General features: G+C 37.6%; 1 protein-coding gene across 1 annotated transcript in view; it reads right to left on the bottom strand.

The window, feature by feature from the left end:
• TTK (TTK protein kinase) overlaps nt 1-27,323 on the bottom strand; it is a 39,833-nt gene extending 12,510 nt beyond the window's left edge. Inside the window, exons 1-14 of the mRNA XM_061207348.1 lie at nt 27,207-27,323; nt 25,940-26,080; nt 23,384-23,606; nt 22,914-23,020; nt 20,597-20,740; nt 20,065-20,176; nt 19,829-19,901; nt 19,644-19,738; nt 17,634-17,721; nt 16,433-16,553; nt 12,409-12,557; nt 5,384-5,520; nt 3,892-4,018; nt 447-539 (exon numbers count right to left, since the gene is read on the bottom strand). Of these exons, the coding sequence (XP_061063331.1) occupies nt 447-539; nt 3,892-4,018; nt 5,384-5,520; nt 12,409-12,557; nt 16,433-16,553; nt 17,634-17,721; nt 19,644-19,738; nt 19,829-19,901; nt 20,065-20,176; nt 20,597-20,740; nt 22,914-23,020; nt 23,384-23,606; nt 25,940-26,078 (1,608 nt within the window). The 5' untranslated portion in view covers nt 26,079-26,080; nt 27,207-27,323. The remainder of the gene's footprint in view (nt 1-446; nt 540-3,891; nt 4,019-5,383; nt 5,521-12,408; nt 12,558-16,432; nt 16,554-17,633; nt 17,722-19,643; nt 19,739-19,828; nt 19,902-20,064; nt 20,177-20,596; nt 20,741-22,913; nt 23,021-23,383; nt 23,607-25,939; nt 26,081-27,206) is intronic.
• Between the last annotated feature and the right edge of the window lie 657 nt (nt 27,324-27,980).

The following is a 27,980-nucleotide window of genomic DNA, read 5'->3' as shown; positions in this document are numbered from 1 at the left end:
TGTTGCTAAATTCTGTTTCTGAAAAGAAAAACTCAAAACAAAACGAGACCCATTAATCAAAAACCTTGCTGAATCATCCTAGGCATAGCAGTTATTCACATCACAGTCTGACTCACTTTTAGAAAGACTCTTTAGTGATAATACGAAGCTGTCATTTGCCACCCCCAAGTCAATGTTAATGTTATTTAGAGAAGAAACATGGAGTCATAGGACATTGGAGGGAAGAGGAGGGAATTGAAATTAAGAGGTGGGTCTAAAGAAATATGCCATTTGTTGAGGGGAGGGGATGGGGGGAGGGGATGGGAGAAGGGGATGAAAAGGAGTTGTTGGCTCAAGGGAAATACGGGCCCCTAGAAATTAAGAAAAAAGGCCTCAAAAGGTAAAAAGACAAAGAGAGGAAAGTTTAAAATATTTTTATGCATTCCTTAAATATTCAGGATACCTACCTTACTTGAACCTCCACTTCCTAGCTGCTTCAGTATGGAATACATTTTCCCTTTAACTGAAATGCATTCATTTGCTGAAGAGGATCCCGAAATCTAAATAATTAAAATAGATAAAGATTCAAATGTTCAGAGAACATGCCTGAGAAACTAGCTTGCATTTAGTACAGTGAAATGCTTCCAATTCTGAAATTATCTGCACTCTTAATTAGATGTCACAATATTTCAATATTTTAAAGAAGCAATTTACATACTTTAGTCAAAAAAGTAAACTTATTAAATTCATATATAGGCAAAGTTCCAAAGTCTCCCCTTCCAACATGCCTTTACTTCTTAATATAATACATAAATAGAGAATTTAAGGGGGAAAAAAAACCCTCTTAATGTCCAACACACAAACTCACAAGCTATCGCTTTTCATCTTTCTTACCTGTTCTTTTTTCTTACACAAACCTTTTTACTTACATACTTACAAAGATAAACACACAACGTTATCTATATATTTTTTTCTCCTTGAGCGTTACATTATAAAGGAACCAGCATGCTAAGGTGCTAAGAGTACCAGAGTCAATCAGACAAATGCAGATTTTAGCGACGTCCCCTTTATGCTGGGTGATGTTCAACAAGCTGCTTATTTTGAACTTGAGCATCTTCCTCGGCAAACTCTCAGCCGATGTACTATATACAACACGCCTCCCCTCCCTTCCCTGATGCTAGACCATCTGTGGACCTATAAACGCTCTGAACAGATGGAGTGTGTGAGGACTTACTCTGAGCTGACAAGGAAGCTGGAGACACAGAGAGCGCCTGATTAGCTGATTAACCAAGTTGAAACAAGGTCTGAATAAACCTCAGTTCAACTAAGTCCTGCTTTAGAGCCCACATGGTAGAATCTTTCTCACGTGCTCTCCTTCTACATAACATAAAAGATAAGCTTTCTCATAATTCAAAAACAGTCATGTATGTACCCCAATGTTCACTGCAGCACTATTCACAATAGCCAGGACATGGAAGCAACCTAAGTGCCCATCGACAGATGAATGGATAAAGAAAATGTGGCACATATATAAAATGGAATATTACTCAGCCATAAAAAGAAACGAAATTGAGTTATTTGTAGTGAGGTGGATGGACCTAGAGTCTGTCATGCAGAGTGAAGTAAGTCAGAAAGAGAAAAACAAACACCGTATGATAACACATATATATGGAATCTAAAAAAAAAAAAAAAAAAAGGTTCTGATGAACCTTTATTCCTGTCTGATGAACCTAGGACAGGAATAAAGACGCAGACATAGAGAATGGACTTGAGGACACGGGGAGGGGGAAGGGTAAGCTGGGACGAAGTGAGAGAGTGGCATGGACATATATACACTACCAAATGTAAAATAGATAGCTAGTGGGAAGCAGCCGCATAGCACAGGGAATCAGCTCTCGGGGCTTTGTGACCACCTATAGGGGTGGGATAGGGAGGGTGGGAGGGAGATGCAAGAGGGAGGGGATATGGGGATGTATGTATACATATAGCTGATTCATTTTGTTATACAGCAGCCACTAACACACCATTGTAAAGCAATTATACTCCAATAAAGGTGTTAAAAAAATAAAAATAAAAAATAAAAGATAACGTTTCTGATTTCTTTAATCTAGGGCTGAACAACACTGATGAGTCATGAAGTATGTTTTCTGTAAGGACGTGTCAGGCTTTGAAATATGTACCCATTATTTGTCATTGAGTTGTAACTTCATCACAAGTCTTCACTGCTCCCTCCCCTCTCTTCCTTTTGGAGCTTCCTCTCCTACTTAAACCGAAAATTTCTGAGAGGAAAGGAAGCCGTTCAGTAGCCTTCCCCCTAGCTGCTGAACGTTTTTGGATAAAGTAATTCTGACCTATTTCCGATTCAATGCCGATGTGACATTCAGCTTCCTACACAGGACACCCCGCAAGGCGCTTAGTCTAAGATCACTTCCCTTCTGCAACCTGTTCCCCGGCTTCCTATCCCTCCTGGGGCAAAACTTAACAGGCCCAGCAGAGCCCTCACCATCACCCCTGCCCCTTGGTGAGCTCCAGCCACACTCTGGCCTCCTTCAGTTTCCTCCTGACACTGGCCTCTTCTAGAAGGCGCCTCGCCCCTTCACTCGGTCGTGTCTGCCTTGACGTTTAGAGCTCGGCTCAAACAGGGCATGACATGACTCATAGCTCCATGAATGTTTTTTGAATTAACGTATGGGCAAACCTGATCATCCTTCTCTGTCTCCTTTATAATTTATTGTCCTGCTGAGTCAATCCTCAAAACACTATTACCTCTTTCCACAGTTAGTATACTCTATTGTTGGCTAAATTTTTTACTCCATCATTTTTTAAAACGATGGTAAAATTTACAGAACATAAAATGTAACATTTTAACCATTTTTAAGTATACTCTTCAGTGGTGCTGAGTTGTGCATTCACACTGTTGTGCAGCCCTCACCGCCATCCGCCTCCAGGACTTCTCATCATCTCATGCCGAAAAACCCTGCACCCCTCAAACAGTAACTCCCCATTCCTCTCTCCCTCTAGCCCCTGGTACCCATTGTTCTACTTTCTGTCGGCTAGTTTTTTAATCTCTTGATTTGTTTAGTTAATTACTTGTGGTTTATTTGGGGGTTTTTTGCTGTTTTATTTAAACAATTGCTGCTAAATTTTATTATTTACTAAGCACCAGGCTCTGTTGTAAGAGCTACATATATATTAACTAATTTAATCTTCGCAATCATCCTATGGGGTAGATAGGTTTATTACCCCCATTTTAAAGATGATGAAATGAGCACAAGAGTTTATTTAACTTGTAAAAGGTCACATAGCTGGTAAGTAGTGAGGCCGAGAGTCAAGGACAGGCAGTCTCCCTTCAAAGCCTATTCTTTCTACCAATATTAAGCTGCTTCTCAGATAGTTATTAGAAACAAATTTTAGTATTGATGTCAAGAGAGTCTCTAAATAATTTTTTTCCCAGATGGTAATACCTTACCAGCAAAAAAATTTTTACCTTATCAATACTTTATAATAACTACTTTATAATATATTCTAGTAGTATCTCATATTGCTATTCTGATATTCTTAAAAATTTACTTGTATATTAATCAGCCAGTGAAATGAAGCTGCTCACTAACAGCTGGTTTACATAGTTAAACAGAATAAAAAATAACCTAGATTACAAAAGAAATTTTATCTAGCTACTCAAACTAGATACTTCGGGCTAGTTAGTGAAAAAAGCTTCATTAGCTTCTTCAATAGCTAACCTCTCAAAGTCATAAGGCACCTTTATAAGAATATCAGAAAAGAGTTTTGCCTAATGGGACTAAGAATGGACAAGTCTTTAACACCATTCTTAAAAACTAGATCCTGCAAAAATAAAACCTTTGAAATTGATCATACCTTAACAGGTACCATTATAAATAAAGCTTATCAAACCTGCAAATTTTGAAGTGGAGTAACGGGTATTTGCTGCTGTTGCTGCTGGAAATAGGCAAGTTGGCTATATGGTGTTGACAACTGACAAGCAGGTGGAAAGTCGTTCTTTACAACTGGAGTCCTGAAACTGGGAAAGATATTTTTTAAAATTTAAAACATTAAAGCTTTAAAAACAAGATTCTGACTCAGATTTTGTGTGGTGGATATACATTTAAATGTGTTACATCAAACAGAGTCCAAGTCAGTTTTCCTAATACATCTGAATCACTTATTCTAGATAACACCATCACCAGAAATTTCATTTTGGGGGAGTTCTTTCTGAAAGTAATTTTTTGTCCCCAGACAAGAAATCCTTATTGAAATAAATAAGATGTCATTTAAAATATAGAGTTGGGGTTACTTTATAAAATTCAGCCAAGGCAAATCTCAGCCTATGGCTGATCACAGATTTTATGAGTGCTTCTTAACAATAATGTTCTACACAGCCTCCTAGAAATATGTGAAAGCCAATTACATCAGAGGAGTGTGGCCTTTGAGCATAAAGCTGCTCAGCTCACATTTGTGCTTTGCTTGTCTTATTCACTGTTGTATTCTCAACACCAAGAATGGCGCTTGGCACAAAGGAATCCTACAAGTATTTGTTGACAATAAATAGTTTCACAAGAAATAACTATATACCTAGTTTAGTTAGCTGTCATTCTTTAAAATATTCTAAGTACAATAAAATTAGGTAATATATAGCAAAATTGTATTAAGTAGGAAAGAGACTAGGTTATAAAACCCCAAGCCCAGTTCTAATTAAGATCAAAGATTACATTATGAAAATGAAAAGCAAAAGGCATCATGGACTTCAGTTACCCTCTAAGACATTAAAAATACAGCCACTAGTTATAGGATATGCCACATCCCTTTCTTTCTTTTCTTAGAAATGCCATTGATTTCCTTTTCCATATCCCTTGTGTTTCCTGTCAATCACCACTGACCAACTTCTTCACTCATCCCTCACTGCCAGCCACTCCGGTCTTGAACACCACCAGAGCTATGTGAGCTGCACCACCAAGAGAAACCATCACACTCCAATTAACACCTCCTTTGCTATATAACGTATCCACACTTTACTCGCTCTAAGAATGCTAACCTTTAAAATCTCTCTCTCAATTACAGAGAGTTATCCATGTGGCAATGCATGATTATCAAGAAGTTTTGCATACTTAGAATATTTAAAGGTACTGCCTATAGGTAAGTATAAAAAGTATAGAGTATATATAGTAGGTACAGACTACAATATGACAGAGACTTTCATTACAATCCTTAAAAATATATCGTAGCCACCTTCCCCTCCTCTTTTACAGATGAAAAAACTGATGCTGAGAAAAATAATATGACTTTGGAAAGTCTTTAAAGTAAAAGAGCGGGATCCACCTCCAGATCTGTTTGGCCCCGAAGCCCATGTTATTTCTATTGTACCAAGCAAAGAACCAAAAGTAATTACCAGCTCATATAATCATCCAAGACACTGTTGCTGGGTGTCTTACAAATAGATTTTGGGTCAATCCATTTAGGTGTTGATATCGGTGGCGACTGCTTTGAAACCGAAAGGGCAGGTTGCTCAAAACTGGTTTGTTTCTGCTAGACCAAAATAAAAAACATCACGATTTTGGGTTTTTAAATTAGTCACCTGTTCAACAGTTTCACAAACATAACTTTTGAAAGAAAATTAACATGTGAAATACAAAAGCATGCTAAAATAGGTAGACGTATGTATTCCAGACTTTCAATAACTTTTTAGTACAGCTCTTTTACTCTAAATTTTGAAGCCTGTTATATTTTCCTCAAAGGGACTTCAAGTAGGGGGAAGGTACACAGCATTGTTTAACAAAACAGGAACTAATATCCTCTCCCATTAGGGCTACTATCACTAGCATTGAACTTTTATAATCTAAGTAAGTACTCTGTGCTTCAGAAAACTAGTCTTTCTTTAATCAGTAAAATCATTCCTTACTTTTATGTCTGGAGGGAAAATGACCAAATACTAATTATTTAGCAAAATTTGAAATGGCAAATACCTATCTAGTGTTCTTCTTTCTCCCTTGTAAAAGACATAAAGCTTGTAGAATTTATCTCATACAAATCCCAAAGCAATAAGGAACATCCTCTGCAGTAGGGATTGGCAAATTACAGCATGTAGGCTGAATCTGGCCTGCTGCTTGTTTTTGTAAATAAACTTTTATTGGAACACAGCAATGTCTATTTGTCTACATCTTGTCTATGGCTGTTTTCATGAGATAATGACAGAGTTCAATAGTTGCAACAGTGACCATCTGGCCTGCAAAGCTTACTAAGCTTTTGCAGAAAAAGCTTGCCAACTCCTGCAAACCACATTTTGCTTGAACGCTATTAATGAGTGCTCACTACCTCTATCTACTTCCATTTGGGGACAGCTTTAGCTGTTGGCAAGTATTCACAGACAGGTTAAATCAGCTTCTATATTATAATTTCAACCCACTGGGTCCACATTATGCTCTGGAGATCCACAATGGATAAATCTATACTATTTTCTGCATTTCAATCCTTTGAGTTTTTGAAGATAGCTAGCATGGCCACTGCATCTCTTTTCCTGGGTAAATTTTCCACTTCCTTTAAGATTTCCTCATATATATATCTGGATTAGTGGTCAGGATGGTACTGAGAATCTGTGATAGTAAGATTATTAAGCAAGGAAAGTGGAAAGGTGGTACTCATAGACCGGGATGTTTGCATTTGAGATTTTGGAGATCAGAATTGAGAATATAGGGATGGGTAGCTAAGGTGAAATTAAGAAAATGGGCATGAGGGAGGAAGAAGGTATGAATCTGGAGGCCAGGTGTAGGACTAGTGATACATAGGGGTGTAGAATCTAACAAAAAGTGATGATAGATGTTGGGTTGAAGTTGAAAGAAGTGATCCAGAGCCTAATATTTTCAAAGAATGATGGGGAGTCACTAGGAGGTTCAGAGATGATGGCAACGAGCAAGACAGGAGAGCATATGCAGAAGGCAGGCGCCTCAAAAGGACAGGGTTTTTTCAAGAGAAGAAATGGTCTGGACATAGCTTCGGGGAGCTTGCAGGAAAGTGAGATGGGAGACAAAAATAGCCTCCACTTGAGTGGGCAGCTGGAGAAGTAGCAACCTCAAGAAACTGCCTCGTTTTTTCTTTTTTACCTAAGTGTACTATTCAGTGGTTTTTAATATATTCACAAGAGTATGCAATCACCACCACTATTTAATTACGGAACATTTTCATCATCCTAAGAAGAAACTCTGTATTAGCAGTCACTCTCATTCCCCACTCCTCCTGGGCTCTGGCAACCCCTAATTTACTTTCTGTCTCTGTGGATTTGCCTATTCTAGACATTTCTTATAAAAGGGATCACAAAATATATGGCCTTTTGTGACAGGCCTCCATCATTTTAGCATGTTTTCAAGGTTCATCCATGCTGTAGCATTTATCAGTGCTTCATTACTTTTATTATTGAATAAAAAAATGAAATAATAAAATCAGAGTAACAGATTTGCTTATTGACTCACCAGGTGATAGGTATTTGGGTTATTTCTACTTTTTTACAATTATGAATAATGCTGCCATGAACATTCATGTACAAGTTTTTGTGTGGATATATATTTTCAATTCCCTTGAGTATATACCTAGGAGTAGAATTGCTGGATCATATGGTAACTGTATGCTTAATCTTTTGAGGAACTACCATACCATTTTTTTTTTTTTTTTTTTAATTCAGGACACTCTAATTTCAAATTAAGCACAATTAGTAATTATGATAGGTGCTTTACTTTTTAATATTTTCCCCCCAAAATTCTTAGTAATTAAATATGTTATAATGAGCACTATAATTGATACAATCATAAAAAATGCATGAACAAACATAAAATAAGCGTACAAAGCAATTTTTATGAATAGCGAAACAATGCACGTTGATGGTTGATGAAGCAGTATATAAACACAAACCTGTAGCGCAACTAGCAGGCAGAGGAAAACTAGACCTCACGTGCAACCAGGAGTAAAAGGCAGAAAATTACTAGTAGGAAATCTCTCTTAAGAAGGCACATTTAGATTTTTTTCTTAAGTGTAAATTTTCTCAACTAGCACCTCATAATAACTCTGGCAAGGTGATCACCATTTATTTAGGTCTCAGAATGGTCCTCTTCTGCCTTGACCCAAGAAGAAGCAGTGGAGGTAAGTTATACTGCTATGCCATACCATTTTCAAGTGACTGCACCATCCTACATTCTCACCAGCAGTGTATGAGGGTTCATTTATCCACATCTTCACCAACACTTATTACTGTCTCTTTTTAATTATAGCCATCTTGGTGCATGTGAAATGGTGTCTCATTGCAGTTTTGATTTGCATTTCCCTAATGACAGATAAATAGTTTTAAGTCCCTTTACCATTCTATTGGTTTACAAGTTTTAAAAAGAAAAAAAGAGGAGATACTGTTTGTCCATGGTTCAACCTGTCAGGATTCTTCTCATCTAACATTTGTTACCTACTCCATTACTTAGATCAACAGTTCTCAAAGAGTGATCTAGAAATAGCAGAAAGAGAGGGGTTCCCAAGATCTTTTCTTGGAGTCTGAGAGGTTAAAACTATTTTCATAACCATACTAAGACATTATTTGCCTTTTTCACTTTCATTCTTTCATGAATATAAACTAGAGTTTTCCCAAGGCTAGAAGGCATGTGATAGTGAAATAGATTGAATGCAAAAGTGGATACAAGAAATCCAGTCTTCTGTTAAGCCAATCATTACAGAAATTGTAAAAATTGTAAAACAATATCACTCTCTTCACTGTAATTATTTTGTTTTGAAAAATACTTATTTTTCAGAAGGAACATAGCTCAACATAAAAAAATCCATGTACGACAAGCCCACAGCAGACATCATACTCAACGGTGAAAAGATGAAAGCTTTCCTCTAAAATCAGGAACAAGACAAGGATGCCCACTCTTCACACTGTTACTTAACATGGTATTGGAAGTCCTAGCCACAGCAATTAGACAAGAAACAGAAATAAAAGGTATCCAAATTGAAAAGGAAGAGGTAAAACTGTTACTATTTGCAGACATGATATTATATACAGAAAGCCCTAAAGACTCCACCAAAAAAACCTGTTAGAAACAATCCCATTAAAAACAATAAAATATCTAGGAACAAATTTAACCAAGTAAGTGAAACACTTGTATACTGAAAACTATAAGACACCAATGAAAGAAACTGAAGACACAAATAAATGGAAAGATATTCTGTGTTCATGGATTGGAAGAATATTGTTAAAATGACCATAACTACCCAAAGCAATCTACAGATTCAATGCAATCCCTATCAAAATTTCAATGGCATTTCTCACAGAAATAGAACAACCCTAAAATTCATATGGAACCACAAAAGATCATGAATAGACAAAGCAACCTTGAGAAAGAAGAACAAAGCTGGAGGCATCATGCTCTCTGATTTCAAACCATATCACAAAGCTATAGTATTCAAGACAGTATGACACTGTCATAAAAACAGACACACAGATCAATGGTGTTGGGAAAACTGGACAGCCACATGCAAAAGAATGAAACTGGATTATTTTTCATACCATACACAAAAATTAACTCAAAATGAATTAAAGACCTGAATATAAGACCTTAAAATACAAAAATTCTAGAAAACATAGGTAGTAAGCTCCTTAACACAGGTCTTGGCAATGAATTTTTAGATCTGACACCTAAAGTAAAGACAAAAGCAAAAATAAACAAGTAGGACTACATGAAACTAAAAAGCTTCCGCACAGCAAAGGAAACCATCAACAGAATGAAAAGACAATCCATGGAATGGGAAAAAATATTTGCATACCACATATCCAATAAGAGGTTAATATCCAAAATACACAAGGAGGGGCTTCCCTGGTAGCACAGTGGTTAAGAATCCGCCTGCCAATGCAGGGCACATGGGTTCGACCCCTGGCCCAGGAAGATCCCACATGCCATGGAACAACTAAGCCCATGCGTCACACCTACTGAGCCTGCACTCTAGAGCCTGTGTGCCACAACTACTGAGGCCCATGCGCCTAGAGCCCATGCTCCGCGACAAGAGAAGCCACCGCAATGAGAAGCCCACGCACAGCAACAAAGAGTAGCCCCCGCTCGCCGCAACTAGAGAAAGCCTGTGCACAGCAACAAAGACCCAACACAGCCAAAAAAAAACAAAACACAGGGAACTCATTACAACTCAATACCAAAAATCAAATAACCAACTTATAAATGGACAGTGGCGCTGATTAGATATTTTTCCATAGAAGACATACAAATAAATAGTCAACAGGTATATGAAAAGATGCTCAACATCACTAATCATCAGGGAAATGCAAATCAAAATCACAATGAGCTATCACCTCACACCTGTCGGAGTGCCTATTATCAAAAAGAGAAGAAATAAGAAGTGTTGACAAGGATGTGGAGAAAATGGAAGTCTTGTGCAGTGTTGGTGAAAATGTAAACAGAACTACCATATGACCTAGCAATTCTACTTCTGGGTATTTATCCAAAGAAAAGGAAAACACTAACTTGAAAAGATATCTGTACCCTCATGTTCATAGCAGCATTATTTACAATAGCCAAGAAATGGAAACAACATAAATATCCATTGATAGCCGAATGGATAAAGAAAATACGGTACATATATACAATGGAATATTATTCAGCCATAAAAAGGTATGAAATCTTGCCATTTATGACAACACCAATGGACCCTGAGGGCATTATACTGAGTGAAATAGCTAGAGAAAGACCAATACTGCATAGTATCACTTATATGTAAAATCTGGAGGGGAAAACAACAACAATAACAACAAAACACCAAGCTCACAGATAGTTTGGTGCTTGCTGGGGGCGGGGGTGGGTGAAGAGGATCAAAAGGTACAAACTTCCAGTTACAAGATAAATAAATCATGGGGATGTAATGCACAACGTGGTGACAATAGTTAATAATACTGAATTGCACATTTGAAAGTTGCTAACTGAGTTGATCTTAAAAATTCTCATCACAAGAAAAAAAATTTGTAGCTATGTATGGTAATGAATATTAACTAGACTTATTGTGGTGATCATTTTGCAATAGAGTTGATCCTTGAACAACTGGGAGATTAGGGGCACCAACCTCCCATGAAGTCAAAAATCCACATATAAATTTACAGTTGGCGCTATGTATCCACAGTTCCACGTTCTTGGAATCAACCAACCAAAGATCATGTAGTACTATAGTACATATTTATTGAAAAAAATTCCATGCATAAGTGGACCCACACAGTTCAAACCCATGTTGTACAAGGGTCAACTGTATATACAAATATACAAATATCGAATCATTATGTTGTACACCTAAAACGAATATAATGTTGTATATCAATTATACCTCAGTAAAACAAAATACTTATTTTTAAGTATATCTACATTCACATGTAAAAAGTTTATTCTTGTTATTTTTAATAAATTAGTAAATATTTTTAAAATGTATTGGTTTTACTTTCTAATATAGCAAATACAGATAAACATAGCCTACGTAAACCAAAGCTCTTTTTTTCCCCTCTTTTTGGCCATGTCGCACAACTTGTGGGAGCTTAGTTCCCCGACCAGGGATTGAACCTGGGCCCGCGGCATTGAAAGTACGGAGTCCTAACCACTGGACTGGCAGGGAATTCCCCCAAAGCTCTTTAGGAACCTCGATAATTAAGAGTATAAAAGAAGGCACCAAGCCCAAAATATTTGAGAACTGCTGAGTTAGAATACAACTGAAAAGTAATAATGACAAGAGTATGGCCGTGGACTACGTACAGGTATGGCTCTCTACGAGATCCTTGCTTCTGAAATGGACCCAAGCCACTGAGAATGATCGTTCAACCTGTTATGAATTCACATTATCTAGTCTATATTTTTCTATTTTATCCATGAGGACGACAATAGGAAATTGTCAAATGCTTGGTACAGCATTGCACTGGTTCAGCCATCTGCATATTGTTTTCTGGAAAAGGTAAGATAGTAAACATTTTCAGCTTTGCAGGCCAGGTGGTCTCTGTTGCAGTTACTCAGCTCTGCTGTTACAGTTCAAAAGCAAGCATAGACAGTAAGTAAATAAACGGGTACGGCTGTGTTTCAAGAAAACACGTTGTTTACAGACAGGCTGGGAACTAGATTTGGCTCCTAGGCTGTAGTTTGCTGACCCCTGCACCAGTCTACCAGCATCCAAAAATACTATTGAAAACAGAAAAGAATTCAGCTTGACATATACTCTTACTAAACTAAACCTTTATTACTGATCATTGTTTTGTGAATTAAAAGCAAAAAAACAAAAAACCACACACTTGAGCAAGCTGCTCCACTAAATATGGTACACAAGAATTTAATAAAAGAAGAAAACATTTAACGTGATCATCACATTATGAACAATAGCAATGCTACACTTGAAAAGGAAAGTTACCTCTGTATCAACTTTTGAGATTACCTCTGAAATCTGCCACTGATTTGAAGATACAGCAGGATTCTGGTTTACACATTCTGACTTTCTCTTAGATGGCCATGGTTTCTGGTTACTTTCTGGAACCTTTGGTTCTTGATGTTCTTTAGTTTCTGAAATTGTATTTGTTGTTGTTGTCATTAAAAGGCAAGAATATTTGATAATAACAAAATAAACCTAAACGATAGAACATGTTACAAAACTGTATTAGCATTTTGCTCTTAAAAAAACAAAGAAACTAAAAACTTTAAGCCAGCTGCTGACAATTTGCTTTTAGCAAGTCAATTTTTCAAAGCTGCAACAGCCATCTTCCTAGGTTGTTACCTAGAGCTTTACCAAAGACCATTCTGAATTTAAATGCTTCTGGTCTTTACCAGAAAACAAGGAAATAAATAAGTAAAAATTTAAAAACATGTATGTCTTACTAATAAAAAGAAGCTAGTTCACTACTTTTCATAGACCTCTAGCTTTTTAACAAAAATTTTACCTTAAACTAGCCTGTAATTTACTTTAAGCGTCTGAACAAAAGAGCCTCAACAATAATATTGACTATTTTATGAATGTCAATATTCTGTCCCTATCATAACAGATGCAAAAATTCTAAACAAAATATTTGCAACTGATATACAAAAGATAAAATAAATTATGACCAAGTTGTGTTTATTCCTAAATGCAAAGTTGCTTAACACTTGAAAGTTAATTCAATTTGCCATAATAATAGAGGAGAAAAGTCTGTGGTCAACTCCAAAAATGCAGAAAAGGCATTTCATAAAATTCAATACCCAGTCACAAAAAAAACTTTTAGTCTAGGTATACAGCAAAACTCACTCTGTTTTGATATTTGATAAAGAATAGCTGTAAGACTCTAAGGCAATTATCACGCGAGGGTAAAATAATGAAAGTGGCTCTCTAAAATAAGGAGTGAACAAAAACGCCACCTATCATTCCTTCTATTCACCATTATGCTAGAGGTTATAAGTGCAATACAGCAAAGAAAAGAAATGAAAGTTAAAGGACTGGAAGGCAAAAAATGTTATATTATTTTCAAACAACATGAAAGAATTTATAGGAAAATATTAGAATTATTCAGTGACTTTAGCAATGTCACTGTAAATATGATCAATAGCTAAAAATCAGTTGTATTTTTACATACCAGCAACAAAGAAGTAGAGGATAAGTATTTTTTTAAAAAAAGATCCCATTCACTATCATATCAAAAAAAAAAAATCAGATCTCTAAGTACATCTCTAGCAAAAGATAAGCAAAATCTCTACACAGAAAAGTATTTCTTCAATAATGTTTTAAAGATTACTTAAATGAATGACGGGATATGCCAGGTTAGTGGAGTAGAAAATTTATCTGTTAAGATGTCAACTTGTCCCACTAGATCTCAATCAAAATCCCATTAAAGAAAAAAAATGGAAATCTGACAGATTCTAATATTTATATGGAAATCCAAAAGGCTTAGAATAACTAAAATAGCTTTGACAAAGAACAAAGGTGGAAGATTTACACTGACAGATATGAAGGCTTACTGCAGTAATTACGTCAGTATCAGCACAAAGACACGAAGGACTATGGAACAGAGAAGAATCCAAAACCAGACATCAAACACAGACTCATCTAATTTATAACAAATCACTGAGGGGAAAAAGGGTCTTTTCAATAAATGCTGCTGGATCTACTGGATATCCACATGGGGAGAAAAAAATGAATCCTGACACTTGATCTTAACTCTACACAAATATTAAATTCAAGTAGAATCTAACTCTAAATGTGAAACGTAAAATGATGTCTTCTGCAATATATGGAAAGGGCTTCTTCCCTGGTGGCTCGGTGGTTAGGAATCCGCCTGCCAACGCAGGGGACACGGGTTCGAGCCCTGGTCCAGGAAGATCCCACATGCCACAGAGCAACTAAGCCCGTGCGCCACAACTACTGAGCCTGTGCTCTAGAGCCCACGAGCCACAACTATGGAGCCCGTGCGCCACAATACTAAAGCCCGCACACCTAGAGCCCAAGCTCTGCAACAAGAGAAGCCACCGCAATGAGAAGCCCGCGCACCGCAACAGAGAGTAGCCCCCGCTCGCCGCAACTAGAGAAAGCCTGCCCGCAGCAATGAAGACCCAACACAGCCAAAAATAAATAAATAAATTTATAAAAAAATAAATTAAATTAAATATATGGAAATATCTTTATGATCTTGGAGGAGGAAAAGATTTGTTTAAAGGCACAGAAAACACTCACCACAAAGGAAAAGATTGATAAATTAAAATGCATGATAATTAAGAATTTCATCAAGTCTTCGCCACATAATAGGAGAAGTTACCTGTAAAATATATACCCAACAAAGGAGCTGTATCTAGACCATATTAATGTCTCCTAAAATCCATGCGAGAAAGAAAGGAAACCCAATGGAAAAACTGGTGAGGCTTGAACAAGTACTTCACGAGAGGATACCCCTATGGCCAATAGACACAAAAAGGCCTTCAGCAGCGTTAGACACCAGGGAAATGCGAATTAAAACCACAGTGAGATATCACTTAGCAGAATCAGAATGTTTAACATTAAAGACCAACAATAAAAACTACTGGGAAGAATACGGAGCAAGAGCAACGTAAGTGCTGGTCAAACACGACACTTTGGAAAACCGTTCGGCACTATCGACGAGCTGAATACATGCAACATCCTGTGACCCGACAACCCCGCTCTGAATGCACTCGATGGAAACGTGTGTGAAAGAAATGAGAGCATTAAATTAGGTGCCACATCAGTACCATAAACAAGAATTTTTGGTAAAGATGATTTTTCAATCATACCAGTTTGTAATAGGTGCCATGAAAATATAAAATATGAGTTTCCCCCAATTGCTAGGAAGAGGAATCTATAGTTGGCCCTCCGTACCCGCAGGTTCCACAGGGCTGACTATACTACATCATTTTAGATAAGGGACTTGAGCAACCGAGGATTTGGGCAGCCGAGGGGGATCCTGGAAAAAACACTGATGTTCCCAATCAAAATCATGACATCCCAGTTTGCAGGGACTGAGGGCTTTCCTGTGACATGGGACTTTCCGGGCTAAAACCAGAAAAGTCCCACGTTCCTCTTCAGTCCAATTAAAAGAAAAAATTACACCCAATCTGGCAACCTTTGTTAGGACAATGATCATCCGATTCGTGATCCCATTCAAAAATCTCTGATGGTACTCTGACATCTAAAAAACTAAAAAATTGAAGCCTGACACTCTAAGTCTAACTAGTCTTATCTCCCACTTCTATACTACCTGTGTTACAGTTTTCAGCGTAATTGACCATCTTTGTTCCTAGAATATTTTATTCTTTTGCTTACGTTATTCCCTCCATCTGAAATACTCTATCACTGCTATTTCTTCCTATTTAAATGCAAACAATTCTTCACGTTTCTTCTCCTCCACAAACTATTTCCTTATTTCCCCTAAACCAAATTAGTTCCTCAGATTTCTCCTTCCACTGAATCCTCATAGCATTTTATTGATGTGGTTCTCATGGTACTCTATATTCTACCCAGCATTATATTTATCAGCAGATCTCCCACACTGGTTGGCAATCTCCTTGGGACCCTGTCTCATTCATGTATATATCCTTAGAATATTCACCATAGTACTCATATATTGGAAAAGCAAATGTTTGACAAAAGAGGAAAGGGAGAATTATCATATAAATACAGCTTCTGTGTCCTTTCCAGAAAGTATTTGTCAAGCCAACTGAGAAAAATAACTCAGTGCCGCTGTATTTTCCCTCCAATCTTCCTTTAATGCACCTTATAGGCAAATAAACTTTCTTTGCTACAGAATTTAATACTTTTCATATAATCTATAAAATTTAACTGAAATACAAGATAAAGGGACAGAGTCATAGACTTACATGGCAATTGTTAGGTGGCTGGTCAACTTTCACAAGTACAAAGTGATTCTCTTAATTAAAGAAGTAGTCTTTTTTGTCACTCTTACCTTCTAATTTTGTTAGAAGACTTGATTCACTTTTATTCTTCAGGGTTACTGAATCAGTAATAAGTTCAGAACTCTTCTCATCTGACATCAGAGGTTCCTTGGAACGAATATTTTTAACAGACTACATAAAAAGAATAAGATTTGATTTGATTTTATATAAAATAAAGTCTCATCAACAGAAGTAGTACTAATCTGTCTTAGTGTTCAATATACTAAAGTCTCACTATATGAAAAGACTGCTAGGAGAATTATCTATTATACTTACATGTGGACTCACAAACTGCCAGCAAAGATAACTTCTTGAATTACTGACTAGAGCAATGGGAATGGCCATAACCATAAAACTGGCCAATTTACTTTCAATAGACATATTAATCAAATGATAAACTACAGTCACTTAAAAAGAGAGGTTAGAAAATTTGAATCTAACATAAAACACACTTCATTATTTTGTTACTGTGATCATATTTTATCACCAAAAATAACAGCACTGGTCAAAATTAAGATTTGTATAAGTCTAAGACAATATTATTCTAAATCCAGAAAATAAACTTTTGACACAACTATGCACTATTCTCTAAGATAGCTGTAAACTAGTTAAACTCATAATTTAAAAGCAAAGACCATGAAAGAGAGAGACGAATTACAAGGAATCGAAAATCAAAAAGACCTACATTGTGATGCTAGGGGTTTAACTCAACTACAGTAAGAATAGTATACCCCTAAAAATCAGTGCACCAGGGATTAAAGCTGTTTCCTGTCTTTGAAGTTCACACATCTGCCATATCAGGACGCCAGGATTATCTAAGCCCTCACCTCGGCCCCATCACAAAGCCACTCCCTCATTTTTGTCTAAGATGCCCTGCCAGATCATATGATTAAACACACCAAGAAACAAAAGCTGGGGGGCATGGCTCGCCCCGCTATTCCCAAATCCAGGCCAACTAACCTGCTAAAACACTATATAATAATTGCTACTTCAGAGTTACCCCAGGAGATCACTGATCATTGCCCTACCACCTCAGCTGAGGAGAAACAGTTTAGGACTTATGTGCCACTTCCCATCAGTGGTCCGACATCTCTTGGGGCTTCAGGAACACTGCTGGAGATACAGAAATCATGGACTCCTTTCCCGGAAAAAGCTCCATGGACCCTGGGTCAGGAACCCTTGCTTCATGGAAAGATTTAAAAATGGACATACCGTTAAATGTCTCAAGTCACTGGAATCATTTCCACTTGATTTAGATGCAGAAACGACTGTATCTCGGCATTCTGATCCAGAGATCTGTCTGTTACCCATGAAACAAAACAATTGTAATGTTTAACCGGAAATCAATCATTTCAACGTATTATTTTTTCAATTTTAAAGTTGGCTTTTTAACAATATGTACACCTTTTAATTGGAAAAATCACTTGGAAAGATTTTTTTAAATAAATGTATGTATGTATGTATGTATTTATTTTTGGCTGCGTTGGGTCTTCGTTGCTGCGTGCAGGCTTTCTCTAGTTGCGGCGAGCGGGGACTACTCTTCGTTGTGGTGCGTGGGCTTCTCATTGCGGTAGCTTCTCTTTGTTGCGGAGCACGGGCTCTAGGCATGCAGGCTTCAGTAGTTGTGGCACACGGGCTCAGCAGTTGTGGCACACGGGCTTAGTTGCTCCGCGGCATGTGGGATCTTCCCAGACCAGGGCTCGAACCCGTGTCCCCTGCATTGGCAGGAGGATTCTTAACCACTGCGCCATCAGGGAAGCCCCCTGGAAAGATATTTTTAAAAGTAACAAGATTCCAGTATAAACGTGACTAAAGTGCTGGGCAGTGATAAAAGTGAGAGAGATGAGTAGTAAGTAGGTGATTGCCTACCCTGTTACGTAATAAGTAACAGCTGGAGTCAAGGTATGAATGTGGGAAAGGATAAGGGAACAGCAGTACGTAGATCAAACTACACTTCAGGTTGCAAATAGCTTAAGGATAAGAGCTAGGGTGTAGGCTCTCTTATGGGAGACTGCCTAGCTCACAATCTATCAAAACAAGCACCAAGAAAATGGCTGGTTTGTTTTTGTTCTTATTTTTTTGAATGGGAGAAAGTCTCCTTTTTTCCTAAGCTAGCACTTGAAATGGAGATGACAAGAAAATAGTCAAATCATAAGATTTTGGAGCTTAACCTTGACATCCAAAATGCTCTTTAATTTCAATGTTCAGTCAAGCCCTAAGTATAATAAGAATTTAAGTATAGAAGACACCAGCTGAAAACAAACGGTTATATTTCTAAAGTTTACTTGCAAAATGATTTTCTAGAATCCAAGGAGCCTTTTCCATTAGAAATAATGTAATGAATAGTGGTTATAGTTAAAAATAGAGCAGAAAAATGAGGTCCCTTAGCTAAGCTGGAATACGAGATTCTCAGTTTTCAAGTTGAAGGAAGGAGAACACGTTGGATGTGGTGAACAATACTTCATCTCTACCTACCCTGCCCCACTTCTTGAAGCCCTAGGCTCAGAAGCAAATGAGTGGGGACTTCCCTGGTGGGTCAGCGGTTAAGACTCCCTCCCAATGCAGGGGTTCAATCCCTGGTCAGGGAACTAAGATCCCACATACTAAGTAACTAAGCCTGCACGCCACAATTACTGAGCCCATGCGCTGCAACTACAGAAGTCTGCATGCTGCAATGAAGACCCAGTGCAGCCAAAATAAATAAATTTTTAAAAAAAACAAAAAAAAAAAGAATAAGGGCTATGCTGACTGTAAAGTGAGGTGCACATGTAAAAAAAAAAGAAGCAAGTGAGTGAATTAATCATCTCTCCCACTGATAGCTGCCCCTTTCCTTGAACTAGCTGCAAAAGAAATTGTTCCCAGACCTCCGTTCACCCCTATGGAGACTTCCATACCCACTAAAGAGAGTCTTACCAGAGAGGCTACCATAAGGGAGAAATGTTCAGACATCAGGAGTTTTTACCCCAGGGCTGTCTGCATAGTCTTTTAAGCTTCATGTTGACTTAATCTTTTTTCCTCTGTGTTTCCTAATTTTTTAATAGTTCCTTTAATGAATATTTTTAATGAGTGCAAAAGCAAAATAAAGTCATATCTCCCACTCATTCCTTGTACTAAATAAAAATGTAATCATAATTACTTTTACATAGTAAAAGACTTTAAGATCATTCTGCCATCAATCTTCAAGTTTTGAAACCAAATTAAAAAATTAAAACTCAAACATACCTTTTAGTAAAAGGGGGTGCAACTGAAGCATCTGTCTTCTCATGGTAATCCGGGCTACTTAGAAGGTTAACTGGGACTCTTCCGAATGGGCAGGACTAAAAATGTTTCGAAAGATTAAGTAACTAACTAGGAAATAGGTATAGACCTCACCACTACCATTTTAATCAGAGTTAAAAATAACTTACTCGCTTAGCTTTGTTTGTTTGTTTCAATGGATTTCGATGGCCTATCTCTGCATCTTGAGGGGGTATGTTCTCTCTAAACAGAAAGAAAATACTCCCGATCTTTAAAAGAATAATATTGACACATGCATTTTCATCAACTGTTAAACATTGTTATTGTAACATGAAAATATATACGCAGATGTATAAATAATATAAATGTAGGACAAGCATTTAAAAAATGGATTCAGTTTCCTTACCCATACAAAAACCTGGCTTTAGTCTGTGCTCTGGAATCACAACTGATGTTCCTATTTGGTAAATGTCCAATTGTACTGGGGAATGGTTCTTGCACATTTGATACTGTAGATGCTGTAAACATTTGAAATTTTAATTAAATTTATAAAGACATAAGAAATACACAAAAAAGTAATCTCATAAATAAGAATGTTCTAAAAGTCAATTCATAGTAAATATTTGTCCCCAAATAAGATATGCAGACATGAAGATGTTATGAAGATAATTCTCTAACTAACAGTGGGACCTTATTGTTTTAGATCAAGCTGTTTTTAATGTGTTACCAATTAGAGTTTGATTAGGGAAAAAAAAATTCCAACAAGAAAGTAATGACTTTGTTACTTCTAAAAGTCTTAACCTCCTTTACATCTAAAACTTAATCTTAGATTTTGATCATTCTAAATAAATGATATTTTTCTATAAAATATTATCCTGAATCCTTTTTTGCAGGACAAAACACCACAGAAAAGTATTAGCACGCACTAACATATTTACCTGATAAACTCTTCTTTTCTTCCTCTGAAAGCAGCTGCTTTTTTTGAAGGTTTAAATTCCGAATGGCAATTTCCAGCATTTCTAGTGGTACTGCTCCACATTCCATAGCTTTATGAAGAAGTTGCTTGCTTTTTTTGAAATTACCTAACAAAGTAAAAAATAATCGTCATTTTAATGCAGCAACCTTCACTCCCCAGAGGTGTATTCATCAGGACCTAGGAAAAAAATTTAAAAGTCTTAGGCAAAAATGTTTACTCCAAGGCTCACGCACGTTATTCATAAGGAAATAAGCAATTTCTCACTTCTGATAACAAGTCATGTCAAACAGTTTACTTGTGTAAGATGTAACTGATGTAATTATGTATTGGTTTATTGCCACGATCCATTTTCACAAGTAAAAGAAATGTTAGCAAAGCAGTTACAAAATGGGGGCAGCAAAGGTCAACTCAAACAGAAACTTGAGAGAATTTAGTAAAAGGGAAAACTAAGCCTTAGGTGTTGCAACAGTCTCAAGAGCATCAATCTGTTACAATGCAGCATAATAATTATCATTTATGATAACATTTAGTCATTAAGGTTGACATCTTTTGACATCAAAAGGATTCATGTGAAAAAATGTTAACAATAAAGATTAATCTTTAGCTACCAGACTTAGCTACACCACCCCCCAAATGCAAAATAACTGAGAAACTACCAAAATCACCTTTTGACTACAGATAAATTACCAAACAAATTTTCTTTCAACTGCAAACTTACCCAATACATTTAGTTTAGAATTTCATTTATAAATATTAAATGTATACATCATGTATGTTATGAAATGTGTTAGCATTTATGGGAGCCACTGGGCTATACTATGCACTTGGCACTTGGGTATAAAAATGGTTAAGAGTCAGCCTCTAGCTTCTCACAGTTTACAAATTTTAAGAACATAAACATATTTGATAGAGACTAAGACTACATTTATTCAGAGTACTGATATTTCATGTATTGAGCATTTCAGGATAGCAAAAGAAGAAAGAAAGGCTTAGACAGGAACTAGTAATTAGGGAGCTTACTAAGGTCATAGACTCCTTTGAGAATCTGATAAAAACTATGGAATGTCCTCCACCCCTACAAAAATACACATACACACCAAAAGCACATAGGACTTCGGGGATTTTGCACTTTTCCTGAAAGCCTATTCATCAACCTTGTTCAAAATAATCACAATTTGGACCTTGAGGTTACTACTACATCCCAGTGGGACCAATGAGGTTTATTTCTTATTTACAGATAATATAATTTGAGATTTTCAAAATTTGTATTCTAAAGATATAAGTTTATAGTTGCTGTTGATAGGCCGTAACACCTCAAAAATTTTAAAAAGTAGCATGAAGGAGAGATAGATGATCTTAAAGGCCTGGCCAAACTCTAACAAGCAACGAGTCAATTCTCCTAGGCAGGAAAGGGATGTTTTTTTTTTAAGTCACCTGAGAGTGCACAGGATAGATCAGAGAAGATGATTCAGATAACTAGGACTCAGAAATCATCTGAATAAGGAGAAGTTCAGGATCTGAGTTTATACAGTGCTTTTCTCCAACCTCGGTCCTGGTGAAGACTCTCCAAGGAGTTAGCCCTGCTTTGGACATGACTATGAGGATTCTGGCTGAGCCAAAAAAAAAAAAAAATGGAGATAATATGTGTATTACTGGTGGGAAATGGGATCAGGGTTGGAGCAGCAACAAGGCAAATGGAAAAACAGGAAAACGTGGCCAGAGGGCCAACAGGATAGATCCAAAGGCCCCAGAAAATGAAAAGAGTAAAGGCTAATGGCCAGGCCAAAAATGTCTGAGGAAGAGACTGCCCTCGTTCTATCTAAAATGTCCAGACTAGGTAGAACCAAGTGAGCAAGAAATAAAAGCTTCTACAGCAGTTTACTTTTTTTTAATTGAACTACCAATTAATGCTACAATTATATTCTGATACATATTTTGGTGCTATGACGTGAAAAACTTATCTAAGCTCTGGTTTAAATATCTTATATCCTCATCCCAGAAATACCCAGTAAAGAAGCCACTTTCCTTTAGATGTTTCCTGAATCTAATAGCACACACGTGATGTTCATGCTTATTTTCCTGGGTTACTCCTCACAAGTGGAAGGGCCCGTATGACAAATATTCTCCACATTTACACTTAGGTAGCATTCTTCCCCCATATTCTCATCTGACGTTTCGCCTCATACTTCTATTTCATACACATGATTTAACATTCAAATGTAAGTTACGGTAGGAAGTTATCTTCTACTTAAAATTCGGACTTGACATTTTCAGATTACCTTGTGATAGTTCAAATTGTGCAAAAGATATATGCACGAAAGCAAATTTCTTGCAGTTTGCTCTGGCCATCTGAAAGTAGTCGCGTGCGTCATCTGGCTCTTGAATACTGAAATAAAGATTTCAGAGTCAAGTTTTAAGAAAAAGGACACATTTGCCTAAGTTTGATAACTCCTCATTCTATTTTCCAAAAGACACAGGATATTGTTCTTTTTTCTGTATGTAAATTTAAATGTTAATTTTTAAAACCTTTTTAGGCAGAGTCTAGAGTATGTAACTTTTGTGGAAATATGTACATAGTAAAGAAAGTTTACATTACTCACTTGTTAATTATAAACAAAAGGATTTCATCAAAAAATATTAAATTTCTTACAAGTAATTCTGACATCATGTTTTCATTCTACCTTTTGGTGATGTAGTTATGTGTTATGTAATGTAGTTAGCTAAATGCAGTTAAAATGGTAATACTTACGCTTTTAATTCAGCAAATCTCACTTGAATTCTAGCAAAACTCTCATTTTGGCCATATTTATCTGGAGGAAGTGCTTCAATTGCTTGATTGTAACGACCAATCAATTTATTTAAAAGGGCATCATTTAAAGGGACACTGTTTTTCTCTAGTTTGAGCAACAAATTCAACCAGTCCTCTGGGTTGTTTGCCATCATCATAATTTGGTTAACAGTTCCCGAGTTATCTGAATAGGGGACAAAATATACCACAACAGAGGAAAGACATAAAACAAATGCCAAATTGTACCTTTCTTTCAAATTACAGTTAATCACTGATACTCTCAGTATGAACATACACAAACTCCCTAAAATACTTTTTTAAAACTTTAACAACTCATGTAAATATAAGCAAACTTATTTACTGTATATATATATTTTTATGATGGTATATTGTACTACAAAAAGCTAAATATTTTGAAAGAAAAAAATTGGAAATAAATGTTTATGAGGAGCTTTAGAAAACCATATGCAGTCTAAGAATATTGTATGCTGCAGCAGCATAATTCTATCTTAGCATCCTAACGATGCAAAGAAAACCTAAGCCTCTCTCACCACCACCAGTACCAACTTTCTTGGAAAATTCTTCATGCTTACTCATTAAAAATTTAGAAACTTACTGCCCTAGTCCTAACATAACCTTTACAACCTTATTGATCCAACATTATATCCATATTCCTCAAACTTAGTTTTAAACCGATAAAAAAAAAAACCAGTTTACAAAAGATAAGCAACTGGTATGGTCATTTTCTTCTCCCTCCAACTTACCCACATTTCTCCAAAATTTTCATGTTGTTAATTTATTTTTAACCTTCTTTAGTGTTACTAGTTGTCCTGTTCAGGATATTTTAGTCATTATTAAACATTATTAAATTTAGATTTCTCAGAGAAATTATCATTCTTTCTATTAGTTTCAGTTACCTTCAACAAGGGTTAAATATTTGCTTTTACAAACAAAATTACTGTTTCTGCTTTTTACTAAAAAAAAAAAAAACAGATTCATAACTTTGTTTTTACCCTTAAATTTAATCTGGTCTGATCTTAACTTCATTTTCAGTTTTACCTCCCATCGCCTTCCTAACAAGTTAGCCTTCAAGGTGTCTAAAAAACGGTCTTTGCAGATGTATTTCTCATACCCCATTCTCCCTCTATTAAAACCTTAAAGCATCCTGTCTTAATGTGTTAGTATTCATTCGATGTCAAACCTACATTACAATGTAGCATAGTAGATACTAAATTCTTCTCATCTAGAAACCATGGTTTTAATCTTCCTCAGTATCATGTCTCACATCCCAATTATCAATATATGTTAAGTATTCACAGTTTTGAGCAAGCTAAAGATTTTAAATAAGGACTTATCTACCTTGGCGTACAAGCTTTGTTACCACTGTTTAAATACACAAAGTGTGGTGATAGAATATCACCATATTAAGAATTTGCTTAACACCAAAATGATCAGTTTCTAAGTTGTTTCAAGTGAATATGACCTGTCATCATGACTAGTTATAGGTTCTTCCATTTGCTTTCAATCCCTCATCCATTTAATGGTTAGTACAGATACAACAAACTTATCAAAGGTCACTTTTCAAAAAACCTCAACAATCTAAAATATAGTAAAGAATTCGGCTTCTAATACTTTTCATAAAACTAGGGCATTAAACTTTGGGCACTTTCACTCATTCATCATTCAATAAACATTTAAGCACCTACTACTCGTTAGGCACCATTCTTAGTTCTGCAGACAGAACACAACAGATAAAAGCCACACCCTCAGAGAGCTCACTTTCTAGTGGAGGAGAGAGACAATAAACACATGAGTAAATGAGATATAAGGTGATTAGTGCTATAGAGAAAAACAATACAGGGAAATAGGGGACACACACCCAACCCCACAGGTTGCTATTTTAAATAGCTGGGTTAGGAAAGCCCTCGATAAGATGACATTTGAACAAAGACTTGAAGGAGGTAAGAGTGGGCAGATAGCTGGGGAGCGGTGTTCCAGGCAGAGAGCAAGAACAAAGGCACTGGGATAGGAGCTGGTCCAGCACACAGGAGGCATAGCAAGGGAGCTGCTGTGGCTGGAACAGTGAGCATGGGAGAATAGGAAAGAAAGGCCAGGAGAGTAAGAGGAAGATTCTTCAAATCAAATACTGAGTGTTTAACCTTAAATCTGTACTTCATTTTATTGAGATTGGTGAGGTTTTCTCAGTTTGCAGCAAAAAAAGGAATGGAAAAAAATGGCATACCTACTGATGGCAGGCATATCAGCGGAAATGACAGCTGCCAATAATGGAAGAGTTACGAAAATTACCTCTGAGCACACTGTAATAAATGATGTTAAGTGTCCTTTTTTAAGAAAGTGGAAAATTGTGGGAATATTTCCACACAAAAGGGTTAAAACATAAAATGTTTGTGCTCTAATTGGTAAGCATCAATTACTGAGAAAAGTACACCATGTGAACACCCAGTGGTTAACATTTCCTTCCTTTACCTCAGAGGTATTCAAAACAAGGGAACTCACCGGTAGTATCAGCAGAGACTTTATTCAAGCTTAGCTCATCAGTAAGGTCTTCGTTTTTAAATTTATTTTTAATATCTCTCACTTTGTTCATTATGGAATCAATTGTCAATTCTCTGCCACTTAAATCCTCAGCCTCCATTTCTAAGGAAAAAAAAAATCGAACTATTCAAAATTCTTATTTTTACTAGCATTAAAGAAAAAAATGTTGCAACTAGCCTTTTAGAACCCAGGAGACTAAAGCATTAATTATATGAATATCTCAACACAGATATTATCAGAGTGGTATTTGTGAAGCTATGTGCACAAAAACAACAGCATGTCTCTGTAATCTGCCCAGCAAGGATTCCAACAGGTAAGTCCACCTCTCCTTTCCACCAGAACGTCAATGAAACCATTGCACAACACAGAAGATGCTGCCCCCTTTCAAACTTTCCATTTTTCTTCTCTGCCTTCCTTTCACTCTTTCTCCAGAATTATTTTCTCTGGGCCATCTGCAAATTCAGTCGTTTTAAAAAATGTGACGGTATGTTTGCTTGGATTCTGGTAGTGACATATAGGCATAAAAAAATCCTTTTGGTAGTGAGAATAACCATTCCTTTATTCATCTGCTTTATGTCAGTAAACCTGCACATTGCAAGTGCTTTCAAAGCATGATACATACAACATCACTGCCCTTTATTGATAAATGGGATATCAGCAGCTTGTTCTTGTGCATATCTGGCAGAAACATGATGTGCTACCTTAATCATTCTAATACCAAGAATCTACTGTATTAGTTCAGTACTGAGCACTTGTTCATCTGCATGGTGTTGATGTTTAGTCCACAAAGTGTCCGCAGTCTTTCTTCCTGTCAATCTCATCTTCGTGATTCTCAAACCCATCAATCCAGTAACCAAGGGTCACTGATATCAATGGCGCCCCAGACCTCGAGCGTAACAATGAAAAAGGGGGATAAAGCGGGCAGCTAGGTATCACCCCTTGAAGCCAGGTTCCAAAGGTAACTGTCAGAATCACGGCCACCATCTCCTCTCCCTGTTCTAAAACACCAGACAAGAGAGGGAGTCCCCCCAGATGCCCTGCCAGGCCCTCTCTCTAGCCAAGTCCACACCTACCTCTCGTTTCCCGGGTCGTCAACAAAAAAAATCTCCGGCACTACCGGGACGATTGGAGGGGCAGAGAGCCCACCCCTCCCCCTCCAGCCCGTTGAGCCGCACCCTACGTCTTCTGCCAGGCTGCGAGCCCTCCCCGCTTCGCCCCCACCGCTCACCGGCCCGCGCGGCGCGGCTAAAGAGCCCACACACCAGCCGCCGCCGTCCCTCCGTGCGCCGGCAAGGTAGGACTCTCCGCCGCAAAGCTGAGTTGAGAACAAAAGATGGAACCCCAGCCCTTCTCCGCAAACACATTTGAATTTCCCCGCGGCGGCCGCCGCGGCCGCCTATTGGCCAGTGCTAGCCACGTGGACGCGTCTGCCGTGATTGGTTCGTGTGCCCCGGCACCGCCCCTTCTCCTGCGGCCCATGAGCCCAGCCCCGCGGGGTCTTCCGGTCTGACTGTGCCCGCTCGGCGCCGGGAATCAAAGGAGTGCTGGCCGTAGGCGGGTGTCCCTGGGGCGCCGGTAGACTGGCTTTCCTGCACCTGCCCGTTTAACCAGGCCACAGTTTTGCCCGAGAGGCAGCCACTCCCGGGCAGAGTGACCCGGTGAAAGGAAAATAGGAGTGCAGACGCTGCTCCCAGCATCAGGACCTAAAAGGGGCCGTGTCAGTCGGCCCTTCCCCGCCACCGCCCCCTCACTCCTCGGTTCTTCAGGCTCCTCACTGCCCGACTTAGGGAGGATGCGGCAAGGAAGCATCGTTCACAGCGCCAACTCAAGAATCTCAGTGCTTTTTGTCCTTGAGCTTCCACTAGCCTTAGTTCTTCCACTATACTTAAATGACTGTATGCCTCGTCTTCAAGCCAAGGCCCTCCCCTTTGTCAGAATTCTGCGCGGAACTCACACGCCCATCACGATTGCTATTTCTGAACTCGCCTTGTCAGCCCCCCTC

This window comes from Eubalaena glacialis, chromosome 12, assembly GCF_028564815.1.
Source record: "Eubalaena glacialis isolate mEubGla1 chromosome 12, mEubGla1.1.hap2.+ XY, whole genome shotgun sequence".
Taxonomy (NCBI): domain Eukaryota; kingdom Metazoa; phylum Chordata; class Mammalia; order Artiodactyla; family Balaenidae; genus Eubalaena; species Eubalaena glacialis.
Note: the sequence above shows the minus strand (reverse complement) of the source record. Positions and strands in the feature narration are given on the sequence as shown.